The sequence below is a fragment of the Staurois parvus genome, unplaced genomic scaffold, assembly GCF_062004578.1.
Source record: "Staurois parvus isolate SC_StPar_1 unplaced genomic scaffold, SC_StPar_1.0 ptg000530l, whole genome shotgun sequence".
Lineage (NCBI taxonomy): Eukaryota > Metazoa > Chordata > Amphibia > Anura > Ranidae > Staurois > Staurois parvus.
In genome coordinates, this window is record NW_028318326.1 from 8,850,001 (window position 1) to 8,862,528 (window position 12,528).

Below are 12,528 nucleotides of genomic sequence, written 5' to 3' on the forward strand. Positions count from 1 at the left end.
AATTCCTGCCTCCCAGCATTTATAACCTCTTAAAGTGTCGGAAGGCTGCGATGGGAAGGGGTTAAATTAACAGAACATATATGTAAACAAACATCAGACCATTTAATCACAACCATTTTACTACAGGCCTGAAAGAACACTGTTGGAGTTACAGGAAATGGTGTAGAGAGCCACAGAGCTGCTATGTGTAAAGTTATGAACAATATCACAAAACTACATCCACAATGCAATGCAAGACAGAAACTTAATTTAGTCAATTTCCCATTAAACCCTTCATAAGCTCAAACCGGAACGACAAAGAAACAGAAGAAGCCAATGAGGTGTGCTAGAGAGCTCATGTAATAATCTGCACTGATCGGAGGAGAGAGAAAAGTGACAATGAAATAAGCTCATCAGTCTGCTGCTTCTCTCTTCACTGTCCAGTCACTGAGTGGATGAGGGACAAGACCTGTAAAGTGTTACTTAGATGTAGCACAATAAAGGCAGGTCTTCTGTCCTGCCAGGGTTGTATGGAAGAGCGGTGTTAAGAAAAAAAAAAAAAAATCACTGGATGAAAAGAAAAAATGCCTCCCTTGTATGCATTTCATTTATTTAGCTGGAGTTCAGTTTTAAATATATAGATTAAGAAAAACTGTAAATATACACACACCTCAAAAAAAAATTAAAGGAACACTTTGAAAACACAGATCTCAATGGGGAAAAATATCATGCTGGATATCCACACTGATATGGACTGGGTAATGTATTAGGAATGTAAGGATGCCCCATCGTTTGATGGAAATGAAAATGATCAACCTACAGAGGACTAAATTCAAAGACACCCAGAAAATCAAAGTGAAAAAAAAAAAAAATGATGCAGCAGGCTAGTCCATTTTGCTGAAATTTCATTGCAGCAACTCAAAAATGGTCCTCAGTAGTCTGTATGGCCCCCATGTGCTTGTACGCATGCCTGACAATGTCGGGGCATGCTCCTAATGAGACGACGGATGGTGTCCTGGGGTATTTCCTCCCAAATGTGGACCAGGACATCACTGAGCTCCTGGACAGTCTGAGGTGCAACCTGGCAGCGTCAGATGGACCCAAACATAATATCCCAGAGGTGTTCTATTGGATTTAGGTCAGGCGAGCGTGGGGGCCATTCAATGGTATCAATTCCTTAATCTTCCAGGAACTGCCTGCATACTCTCTCCACATGATGCTGCACATTGTCGTGCACCAGGAGGAACCCAAGAACCACTGCACCAGTGTAGAGTCTGACAATGGGTCCAAGGATTTCATCCCAATACCTAATGGCAGTCAGGATGCCATTGTCTAGCCTGTAGAGGTCTGTCCGTCCCTCCATGGATATGCCTCCCCAGACCATCACTGACCCACCACCAAAAACGATCATGCTGAATGATGTTACAGGCAGCATAACGCTCTCCACGGCCTCTCCAGATTCTTTCACATCTGTCACATGTGCTCAGGGTGAATCTGCTCTCATCTGTGAAAAGCACAGGGAGCCAGAGGCAGACCTGCCAATTCTGGTGTTCAATGGCAAATGCCAATTGAGCTCTACGCCGGGCAGTGAGCACAGGGCCCACTAGAAGATGTCAGCCCTCAGGCCACTCTCATGAAGTCTGTTTCTGATTGTTTGGTCATAGACATTCACACCAGTGGCCTGCTGGATGTCATTTTGTAGGGCTCTGGCAGTGCTCATCCTGTTCCTCCTTGCACAAGGGAGCAGATACCGGTCCTGTTGATGGGTTAAGGACCTTCTTCAGCCCTGTCCAGCTCTCCTAGAGTAACTGCCTGTCTCCTGGATCCTCCTCCATGCTCTTGAGACTGTGCTGGGATACATAGCAAACCTTCTGGCAATGGCATGTATTGATGTGCCATCCTGGAGGAGTTGGACTGCCTGTGCAAACTCTGTAGGGTCCAGGCATCGCCTCATACTACCAGTAGTGACACTGACCCCAGCCAAATGCAAAACTAGTGAAAAACAGTCAGAAGACGAGTAGGGCAAAAAAATGTCAGTGGCCTCCACCTGTAAAACCATTTTGGGAGTTGTCTCATTGTTGTCCATCTAGTGTACCTGTTAATTTCATTAACACCAAAGTAGCTGAAACTGATTAACAACCCCCTCTGCTACTTAACGGACCAGATCAATATCCCAGGAGTTTAATTGACTTGATGCTAGACTCTGATTTAAAAAAAAAAAAAAAAAAAATGTTCCTTTAATTTTTTTTTTTTTTAAATAAAATAAATAAATCTCTCTCATATACCATACACACGCCACTTTTCTTCTTTGGAGACTCACCATCCCATTCTGGATTTCATCTTCTGAAAATCCAGAAAAAGACTCTGCTTCCGATTCCTCAGAAAATAATCTGGCCAATTCTCGGCTTGTACCTGCTCTAAACTTGTTTTTCTAAGAGGGAAACAAAAAAAAACATACACTTTTAGCTTAGCAATTTTCCATAAACTGCTCTGAGCTCAAATCACATTTACAAGTGTACTATAAAAGAATAGCTTTTGTTAGCAAGAAAATGGCCAAGGTTTAATAACCATTTTAGAGCTGTTATGGCAATCATCAAGCATCTTAGGTCAGGTGACATTTCAAAAGGGGAGAATAAGTAGATAATCTACTTCCAACAATTACTACCTAGAACCACTGGCAAAAAGTAAAATGAAATTACAGGAGAAGGTATACATTCATAAGCGCTCTATAGAAATGCTAGGAGAAGCATGCAGGTTCTAATCAAGCACAACACATTTTGTGCATTTCCAACATGGAAAGAATGGCTCCCGAGCATGCTTCTACCAAACTTACCGTGTTTGCAAAATTATCAGAGCCAAAGCTGTCACAACTGTCATCGGAAGAGGATGAGGTCTCCATGGGGATTAACTTCACATTCCGAAATCTCCCAAATTTCTTTTGATTTGAAGTCTGCATTTTCTGTAAAGAAAAGAAACATTGTTTTTCTATTAACCACATCCCAACCGCCCTATAGCAGATATACTGCTACAGGACGGCACGGGTGCACAAAATCATGTGTATACATGTGATTTTGTATTTCCTGGTAGGGAGAGCGCATGCCCTACCCATGCCACCATTCGTGGCTGCGGCTGTCAATCACCCGATTACCCGCCGATGCCTGGTAATTAGCAAGGTTCTCCGACGGAGAGGAGGGCTGCTTTGTTTACAAACAGTCGTCCTCCCTGTCGGCTCGGGCACACTGCTCTGGATGGTTGTACACAGCACATCCATCCAGAGCAATGTGCTTACAGTGAGGAACCAAACACCCCACCCCCCAGTAAAACACTCCCAGCACACAGTTAACCCTTTGATTGCCCTTAATGTTAACCCCTTCCTGCCCAGTGCCATTAGTGCAGTGTCGCCCCCCACTCCTCATTGGCTGACTGGCTGTGATTGACAGCAGTGGGAGCCAATGGATTCCACTTGCGGTCTCAGCAATGAGGAGGCAGAGATCCTGGACAGCCGAGGCTGTCGTTCACATTGCTGGATCGCGATGAGTCTCAGATAAGTATTGAGGGGCTAGGGGCACTGCTGCACACAGGTTTTTTACCTTCATGCATAGAATGCATGAAGGTAAAACAAAAAAAAACAAAACAACCTTCATTCTTTACAACCACTTAAATTATTCCATTTCTTGAGGTGCTAAAATGCCATGGCAGTACAAAACTTCCCCCCCCCCCCAAATGACCCCTTTTTGGAATGTAGACACCCCAAGGAATTTGCTGAGAGACATGTTGAGTCCATGAAAGATTTTATTTTTCTGCCACAAATTATTTTTTCCCTTTACACAAAGTTGTGACTTAAATGATATATTGCGCAAGCATGCCATGACTATATGTAGATTAACACCCCAAAACACATTCTGCTACTTCTCCTGAGTACAGGGATACCACATGTAGGACATTTTGGTAGCCTATCCATATACAGGCCCACAAAACCCAATGACCACTTTCAGGCTTTCAAAAGGGCATATTTCCTCGTCACTTCCTCGCTACCTACCACAATTTCGGAGGCCCTAAAATGCCAGGATAGTACAAACACCCCCCCCCCCTCCCAAATGACCCCTTTTTGGAAAGTAGACAATCCAAGGAATTTGATAAGAGGCATGGTGAATATAGTGCAGATATTTTTGCCACAGGGTTTTGAAAAAAAACAAAACAAAAAAAAAAACATTTTTTGTTCTCTTTCTTCATTTTCCGAAAACTTGTGGCAACAAATGAGATCTGCAAAATACTCACCATGCCTCTTAACAAATACCTCGAATTGTCTACTTTCCAAAAAGGGGTCATTTGGAGGGGTTGCTTCTACTATCCTAGCATTTCAGGGCCAACATTAGAAGCTTCTGCCACACATTACCCACTTTTCTAACCACTTGAGCAAGCCTTTTCTGACACTTTGTTTACATGAAAAACCATTGTTTTGCTACAAAATTACTTTGAAGCCCCAAACATTACATGTTTTTAAAGTAATGGTCCCAGAGAATACAATCGTGGGTGTTGCAATTTTTTATGTCAAACAGTATTTGCGCGGAAATTTTTCAAACGCTATTTAAAGAAAAAACAAAGCATTTTGGAATCATAATGCATGAAAACAGATTATATTGCCCAATTGTTTGATAAAATATAAGTGATGTTATGCTGAATAGATATCAAACATAACATGCTTTAATGACTTGCCCTCCAGAGGATTTACCCCCCTCCCCCGACTAGGCCATTTTTTGAGTTACGGTGTTGTGTTACTTTAACTGAATTGCGCAGTCATGCAACGCTGTATGCAAATAAAAACTTTTTCCCCACGAATAGAGCTTTGTTTTGGTGGTGTTTGATCGCCTGTGCGGCCTTATAGCAGGGCTGTGGCATTCTGACACTGGGGGGAACGGACATCCCCAGTGACACCAATACAGTGATCAGAGCTAATAAAAAGCACTGACTCTGTACTAATGGCACTGGGCATGTAGGCATTAATATCTGGGGCGCTCAAAGGATTAACTGTGTGCAGTTTTACACGATGTTCTGTGTGCTTCCCTGTAAGCACTCTGCTTTGCATGGCTGTGCTGTGCACAGCCTGTAAAGCAGTGTGCCAGAGCTGTGCCAGAGCTGACAGGGAGAAATGTTTTGTTTACCAACAGGTCCCCCCCCCCCCCCCCCGGGGATCCATGCAATCACTGGCTGGGACCCGATGATTGACAGCCGCGGTGGCGTGTGCACCCCCCCTACTGGAAATTCGTAACCACAAATATACACGTGATTTTGCGCACAGCTGCCACCCTGTAGCAGTATTTCTACTATGGGGCGGAGCTGAAGCAGTAAAATTGCACATGCCCATGCAAAACATTATGTAAATTTTTAATATTGATAGGCAATGCTTTAAAAGCTTTTGCAGGTCACCACAGTGCTAGAATTCAGGGTGGATTTGATTTAAATCAAACTGATTTAAATCACGATTTAAATCACTAGTCAGTAAGGCTTGATTTAAATCCTAGTTTTCTACATAAAGACTAATTCTTGCTGGTATACCTTTAATATGCAAGTAGATGAAGATTTTTAGAACAACAACTTTTCATATTAGTTTTTTTATCCCCAGTTTAATAGGTTAATCATTCATATTTGGACAACTTTTCTGTTGTACTTAGGAAGGAGAAAAATAATCATTACCTTAATAACAATTTAAATAGATTTATTCATCTGAAACAATAACATTCCAGCATATGGTATTTGCTTAAACAAACATCCATGTTTGTTTACTAATTTGGCTAAACAAAATATATATATTTTAAGAAACTTAGACTGTCAGCCCCTTCCTCCTCACACTTCCTTTCACTTTCTTCTTGTGCAGATCTATTCCACTCCAAACAATCAGAAAAATATTGTTTCTATTCTATTCACTGAACTTCTTGAAACTTAGCACTGAAGGGGTTGATTCTGTATTCATAGGTTTGTAGAAGTTAGGATTAAGGTCTTTTTCTTAACTATGTTCATGTTATAACATTTTCGCTGTGAAGAAGAGGCATGTGATCTCCGCTGAGTCAAATTCAGTTTTGAGAACTGCAAAAGTAAACCAAGCATCTGTGATAATATCTTGTAGGCAGAGAAACTGCCCAATAATCTTACAAAAAACCTCTGGAAGAGCATGACATTGTGAATGGATTAATGGAATTTATTTACCAAAAAAATTAAACATATACAGCCTTATTCTACATAATTAAAAAACTAATCTTTATTTCATGATGGAATAACCTTTGGATGGTAATATATTTTCCTCAAAAAGCATTTTATTTTAAAAAAATCCGATTTAATTAAAAAAAATCCAATTTAATTAAAAAAAATCCAATTTAATTAAAAAAAATCCAATTTAATTAAAAAAAATCCAATTTAATTAAAAAAAATCCAATTTAATTAAAAAAAAATCCAATTTAATTAAAAAAAATCCAATTTAATTAAAAAAAATCCAATTTAATTAAAAAAAATCCAATTTAATTAAAAAAAATCCAATTTAATTAAAAAAAATCCAATTTAAATAAAAAAAATCCAATTTAAATAAAAAAAATCCAATTTAAATAAAAAAAATCCAATTAAAAAAAAAAAAATCATTGATTTTTATCCACCCTGCTAGAATTACTGCCCTTGATGTGAAGTTTGCGGCGATACCTCACATGCATGGTGCAATCTCTGTTTACATATCGACATGGGACAGACTCCGGAGTTCGCTTTTCCGCATGAGCACGGGAAGGGGGATGAAGCAGAGGTGATTTTTTATTTAGATTTTTCTACACTGTCCCTTTTTTTTAATCACTTTTTTGTTATCACAGGGAATGTAATTATCCCTTGTGATAGCAATCAGTAATGACAAGTATTGTTTTCTAAGAAATCTGGGGTCTCTAGATCTCTCTTGTACCCTTAAAGCATCTGATCACACCAAGATTGGTGTGAACAGATTCTTTCCCAATTAAAAAAAATGCAGCTGTTAAGAAAAGGAGGAAACTGAACTAATGAAATGCTCGTAGCTCCCGGTTTTAAACCATAGAGATGATTGAAGCCATTTTGGTCTCCAATCAGCTCTATGGTGAGCCGGCAGAACTTCCAGCTGCATTCTCTGATTCCCCTGTGGGACAAGAGAGCTCAAGAAAGCCGTGGAAGGTGGCGGGAGGGGGAACATCCCTTCCCACTGCTTGTAAAAACGTTCCAGCAGCTAATTAGCTGCTAGGATTGCTTTTACATGAAAGCGAACCACCAGCAGAAAAAAAAGATGCTAGGATGGCGCCTGCAGCTGCCAGTATCCTCCCTGGTTGGGAGGAACGCTATCTGACCCTTACGCTATCTGATGTCACTAGTGGCAGTAATACAGTGATCAGTGAAAAATTTCATATACTGACACTGTACTAATAGCACTGGCTGGGTGACCCAAGGGATAATAGGGGCGATCAAAGAGTTATGTATGTGGTAATCTAATATGTGCTTGTAAAATGTAATGCTTTTACTCAAAGTGGGGTCTTTGAGTAGGTCCTGGCCAGCGACAGAGGACCCACCTTAACTAGCGGCTCCTTTGGGGACAGCGTTATATATATATATAGATTTTTTTTTTTTTAATTAACATGCTTTTTGTGCTGCAGGGCAGTACTTCAAACTAGGCGAGAATCATATTGCACCTATTCCATGTGTGTAGATCTAGGTCTCAAAGGACATCTGGGCATGTGCTGGACCATCAAGGAGGGTGGTGCCTGTAATAAGGAGACTGAAGTTCCTCTTTAAAGCCCACTTGCCCTGCTGACATACAAGACAACAGGTTTACTGTCTGAGGCGACATAACACCTTGCCAGGGAAAAGGAACAACCAAGCCCTCCCTCACATCTGAGCAATCTGTCATGTGTTTCAAGAAGCACGACAATTTTTTTACTCTGGGTCCTTTTCAGAGGGGGTAGACTCTCAGATCCCCTGCTGATTGGTGCAGAGCGGGTGGATCAAGTTTATGCTGAGCGAATATGAACAAAGCCCACTCTGCTGTAGGGGTGGCTGGGTGTAAATGGACTCCACTTTGTTTACACCTGATTGCCCTCTAAATCCAATCAAAACACAAGATAATGGACCCCTGAGCGTAAAAAAAAAAAAAAAAACTGACCCAGAGATAGGCGGGTCTAAACAGAGAAGTCCATCAATACCCGCCTGTCCATAGGGATGCATGAACCATCCAATCAGGTCTGCCTGGAAAACTGACAGGCAGACCTGATCAGACCAGCCATGTGACAGGGGCCTAATTCTAAGGGGCTCATTCAAAAAGGAAACAAATGGTTTCTACCAGTTACAGCTGTTTGGATAAAAATTGGATTGCCATCTAAAACATACAGTAATCCAACTGGCTGACATGACCACAGCTGCTGAAATCCTACAATATATACCCAACTGTGTGTGGAAATGTTGCAATATCAAAGGATTTCCCAGCATACTTACCAGCCAGCCTGCAAAACGACCAATTTGTCCCTGTAGAAAAGTCTGCCTTATAAACGGAGGGGTTTGCAAACATTTGCAAGTACATGCGTAAGGCACTGTCCTGCGTCAAGAGTCCTCTGTATACTGCGGAACTGAGGCTAACATTTCCAGAGCCTCACAGTGGAAGCAAATATATCCATGGATAGGTTAAAGGCAGCTGTGTCTTAAAGGTACAGGGACACATGTGACGTCCCGCTATAGCAGAATGACACCAAAGGCGTCCAGTGCGTCCCTGCATCCTTGGTTTTCAACGCAAACTGTCAGACAGGGCCAAATTGGTTGTTGTGCAGGCTAAGACTGGTTATAGGTTGGGATGGTTGCCTTTTTGTACGAAATGCTGCAATACCAAACTGGCCACACTTTTTTCTTCTCAACAACATTTTGCCCTCTCCCCAGCTTCCATTGTCACCATAAAACAGAGTGTTAGGACTACATAACACCTCCTGCTTTCCTGTAACAGGGAGAGGTGTTTTGTTGTTCTCTGAGATAACAAGGAACAATGCTGGCAACAGTCCAGAGGCAGAGCCCAGGAAGCTCATCCTGTCAGAAACTGCAAACCAACAATAGCCCAGAGAAGAGGTCAGGAAGCATTGTTCCTTGTTATCTCAGTGGACCTCAATCCACCTCCCCATTATAGATTAAGGATGGAGGTCCTCTGTAGTCCACAGAGACGGCGGGGAGCAATGCTAACTGATAACAGTCCAAAGGCAGCGCCTCACTTGATGAAGACACAAGATGATTTCAGTGGGATATTCAACAAACCAAACAGGGAGCAAAATAATAATAAAAAAAAAAATGTATTGTTCATGTTTGCATACACCTAAAGTGTTACTAAACCCAAAATAGTAAAAATCAGTCTTTATATACAGTAAAGCATGCTTATACTCACTGTGCAACCTAAGGGGTTAATATTCTGTGTAGCAACTGTGCATACAGAGATGGACAGGGTCTCCCATCTTGCTAAGGATCCTCGATCTTGTATCATTTATACTCCCAAACCAATCTCCCTCCAATCCCCCCCCCCCCCCCCCCCAGGAATGTGGTCCGGATGATGCCAGTGATCACAGGCTCAGCGGGAGAGCTTATTGGTTTTAAATCTCACTAGCTGGTGCCCGGGTGTCTGTTAGCTTCTCAATCTGAGATATCGTAAAGCCATAAACCAAGTCCTTCATTGAGCTTCAAAGACGTTCCAGATAAACCGTAAAACAGACATCACATTCAAAATCCACTTTCCCCTATGATTTCATATCTGGGAATATGGAAGACTTACAAGGAGACCAGGCATATATTCAGATGGGTCACTTTAATACAAGTCGCCTGATATATTACACCCCCTAGCTGACATCTACAGGAGAGCAGAAAATGATATCTCCTTAACCGTCTCAAGCAGGTATGTCATATTTCATAGCTGGACGTTCAGCAGATGTTTCTGCATTTTAATCTACTAGTGGCTAGGCTGCTAAATGCACCGAGGGTAAGTTATGGATCATGATATAAGCTGGGAGGGATTTTGGTTCTAGCTGGGGTCTCCGCCTCCAACACCCTCCTCAAATGAGGCGATTGGTTCTCTGCTTCAAGGAGACACCCTGCTGAGTTCCTAGAAAGGCTGTTATGTTTTAAGTTAAGCTAAGCTGAGTTGAAGATTCTCCCTTTTAACTTCAGAACCAACTTTGGGAGAAAAGGCCCTTTTGCTCAGGAAACTTGATCTGCTTAACCCAGGACTTTTGGCAAGTACTCTATCTCTCTAATTTCCTTCCTGTTATCTCTTGGCTGTGTTATTGCTCTCTGTATATTTATATATAGGCTACACTTTTTTTCCGTAAATATTTTTATTGCACCCTTTTGACCTTTTAGTGATAAATCTTACTTTCTGAAAGTGTTGAACTGTTTCTAAAGCTCTTTAATGCAAACTATATCCCTGTCTCTGAAGAGCGCTACTGTGTGTTTTAAACATCTGCATACATCTGTCTACGGTGACATTGTGTATACAGACGATTATTCAACCATCGTAGTGTTATTGCTGATATTACAGTTTCCTTTTTCTCTGTACAAAGAGGTGGTGGCAGTGCGAAGGGTTAATTGCGTAATTAACCTGACCCAGTAACAATCGCTCCCAGGCTGCAGGTACACAGATTGTGGCCCATTAGCTGGAAAATCTTTTTGCAGGGTGCAGCTGGGCGTGGCATTGTTACGCACATGACAGCATGGTTTTAGATTGACTAGTCCTTCGGTCACGAGTTTGGTGAGAAAGGCTGGGGTCTGACGCCGAGATCGTCACTCTGCATTGTGTACAAAAGATGTTTGATCCTGACTTCTCTGATCCTCCCCTTCTTATCTCCTGATAAGACATTGTGTGGCGTTGCTCTGCACATGCTCAGTTTGATGTGTATTGCTAGAGAGGTTTTATTTCCCCCTTGGGAGGGTGCATGTGATCAGCACTGTCCAGACAGAGGTCAGATCAGGGGTTCTGCATCCTCCTAGAACAAAATGAAAACTGCTCCTACAAGCTTTAACCAGTGCTCTGCTGGGCACTGATAGAAGTCACAAGACTGTTCTGGCTGCTGATGAGAAAAGGTATTTAGCAGTTTATATTTACTAAAATAATTGAAATTCCATGTTGTGTGTACTGTGGGAGACCAGATATAGTGAATGCAGGGTCCTGGGTTTAGTAACACTAAGTTCTCATATTTTTAAACAAGACAAAATATACAGCAGACACAATACTGAAGAATCACCTGTGGTTGGGGGTAAGAAAAGCAAACACTACAAGAACGCACTCTGGAGTCGGCTCTGCTTACAGTTCACACCACACGCTGTTGCAGTGCAGTTGGCTGTGTTCCAGTACGGTTTCGGGCACAAGATGCAGCAGGTTCTACTTTTTTTTTCTGCACCAGAAACTGACTGCACTGCTGTGAGCTGGTGGGAAACATGGAGAACGCTGTGCATGCATTTTTGATGCAGAAAAAAACTGCACTGAACTGCATCCAGTGTGAACTAGTCCTTAATGACAATGTGCGTTTATGGAATTTGCAGCAAAACGATGGATTTCCCTGCAATCAGCCATGCGCTCCACAAGTGTCAGATACGCTTGGGGGCAGTCTCGGGGAGGGGGTGTGGGGGCAGCCTCGGGAGGGGGGGTTGTGCATGCGTGCGGGAGTGCAGCCTCGGGAGGGGGGGTTGTGCATGCGTCCGGGAGTGCAGCCTCGGGAGGGGGGGTTGTGCATGCGTGTGGGGGCAGCCTCGGGAGGGGGGGGGTTGTGCATGCGTGCGGGAGTGCAGCCTCGGGAGGGGGGGTTGTGGATGCGTGTGGGGGCAGCCTCGGGAGGGGGGGGTTGTGCATGCGTGAAGGGAGTGCAGCCTCGGGAGGGGGGGTTGTGCATGCGTGTGGGGGCAGCCTCGGGGGGTGCACTCATCCAGGATTTCGCGCCCTTCCCATAGTCACGTGTGAACTTTGTGTCCCCGCGCCACCACACAGGACACGGAACCCCACCTGGGCCCGACTGGCTGGTGCTTGTAGTTCCTCGTGTCCTGTATACCATCCCAGCCTACACCCGGCTACACATCGTCCACCTATAGACCCAGGTTACACAGTGCTTAGCAATGAATGACTACATGCTTTGCGCCCACCAATCACTGTATACAGGTGACTACCGGGCGGTCTGCACTCACCTGGAGCTGGAAGGGATCCATAATGATAGTCGCCGAGAACTTCACACAGCCGAGCAAAAATCTCCTCTGATTTCCCGCGAAAGTTTCCCCGCGAAAAAGTTTGTAGTGGGGTGGAGCCAAAGGCGGAGCAGGCCCTGCCTCTCGAGACAGAAAGAGCACGCTGTACTTCGTACTGTATGTTTTATGGGTTCTGTAGCCCGCCCACCTCCGATCATTGGCCGCCCATCTCCAGTCATTGCTCGTCCACAGCCCGCCCACCTGCAGTCATTGCTCACCCACAACCCGCCCACCTCCAGTCATTGCCCGCCCACCTCAAGCCATAAACCACTCCTAGTACGTCCGCCTTCTGCCACAGCC

General features: G+C 43.3%; 1 protein-coding gene across 1 annotated transcript in view; it reads right to left on the reverse strand.

The window, feature by feature from the left end:
* CDCA7 (cell division cycle associated 7) overlaps positions 1-12,300 on the reverse strand; it is a 24,762-nt gene extending 12,462 nt beyond the window's left edge. Inside the window, exons 1-3 of the mRNA XM_089690489.1 lie at positions 12,172-12,300; positions 2,813-2,938; positions 2,300-2,410 (exon numbers count right to left, since the gene is read on the reverse strand). Coding sequence (XP_089546615.1) covers positions 2,300-2,410; positions 2,813-2,938; positions 12,172-12,192 — 258 coding nt within the window. The 5' untranslated portion in view covers positions 12,193-12,300. The remainder of the gene's footprint in view (positions 1-2,299; positions 2,411-2,812; positions 2,939-12,171) is intronic.
* Positions 12,301-12,528: the final 228 nt, after the last annotated feature.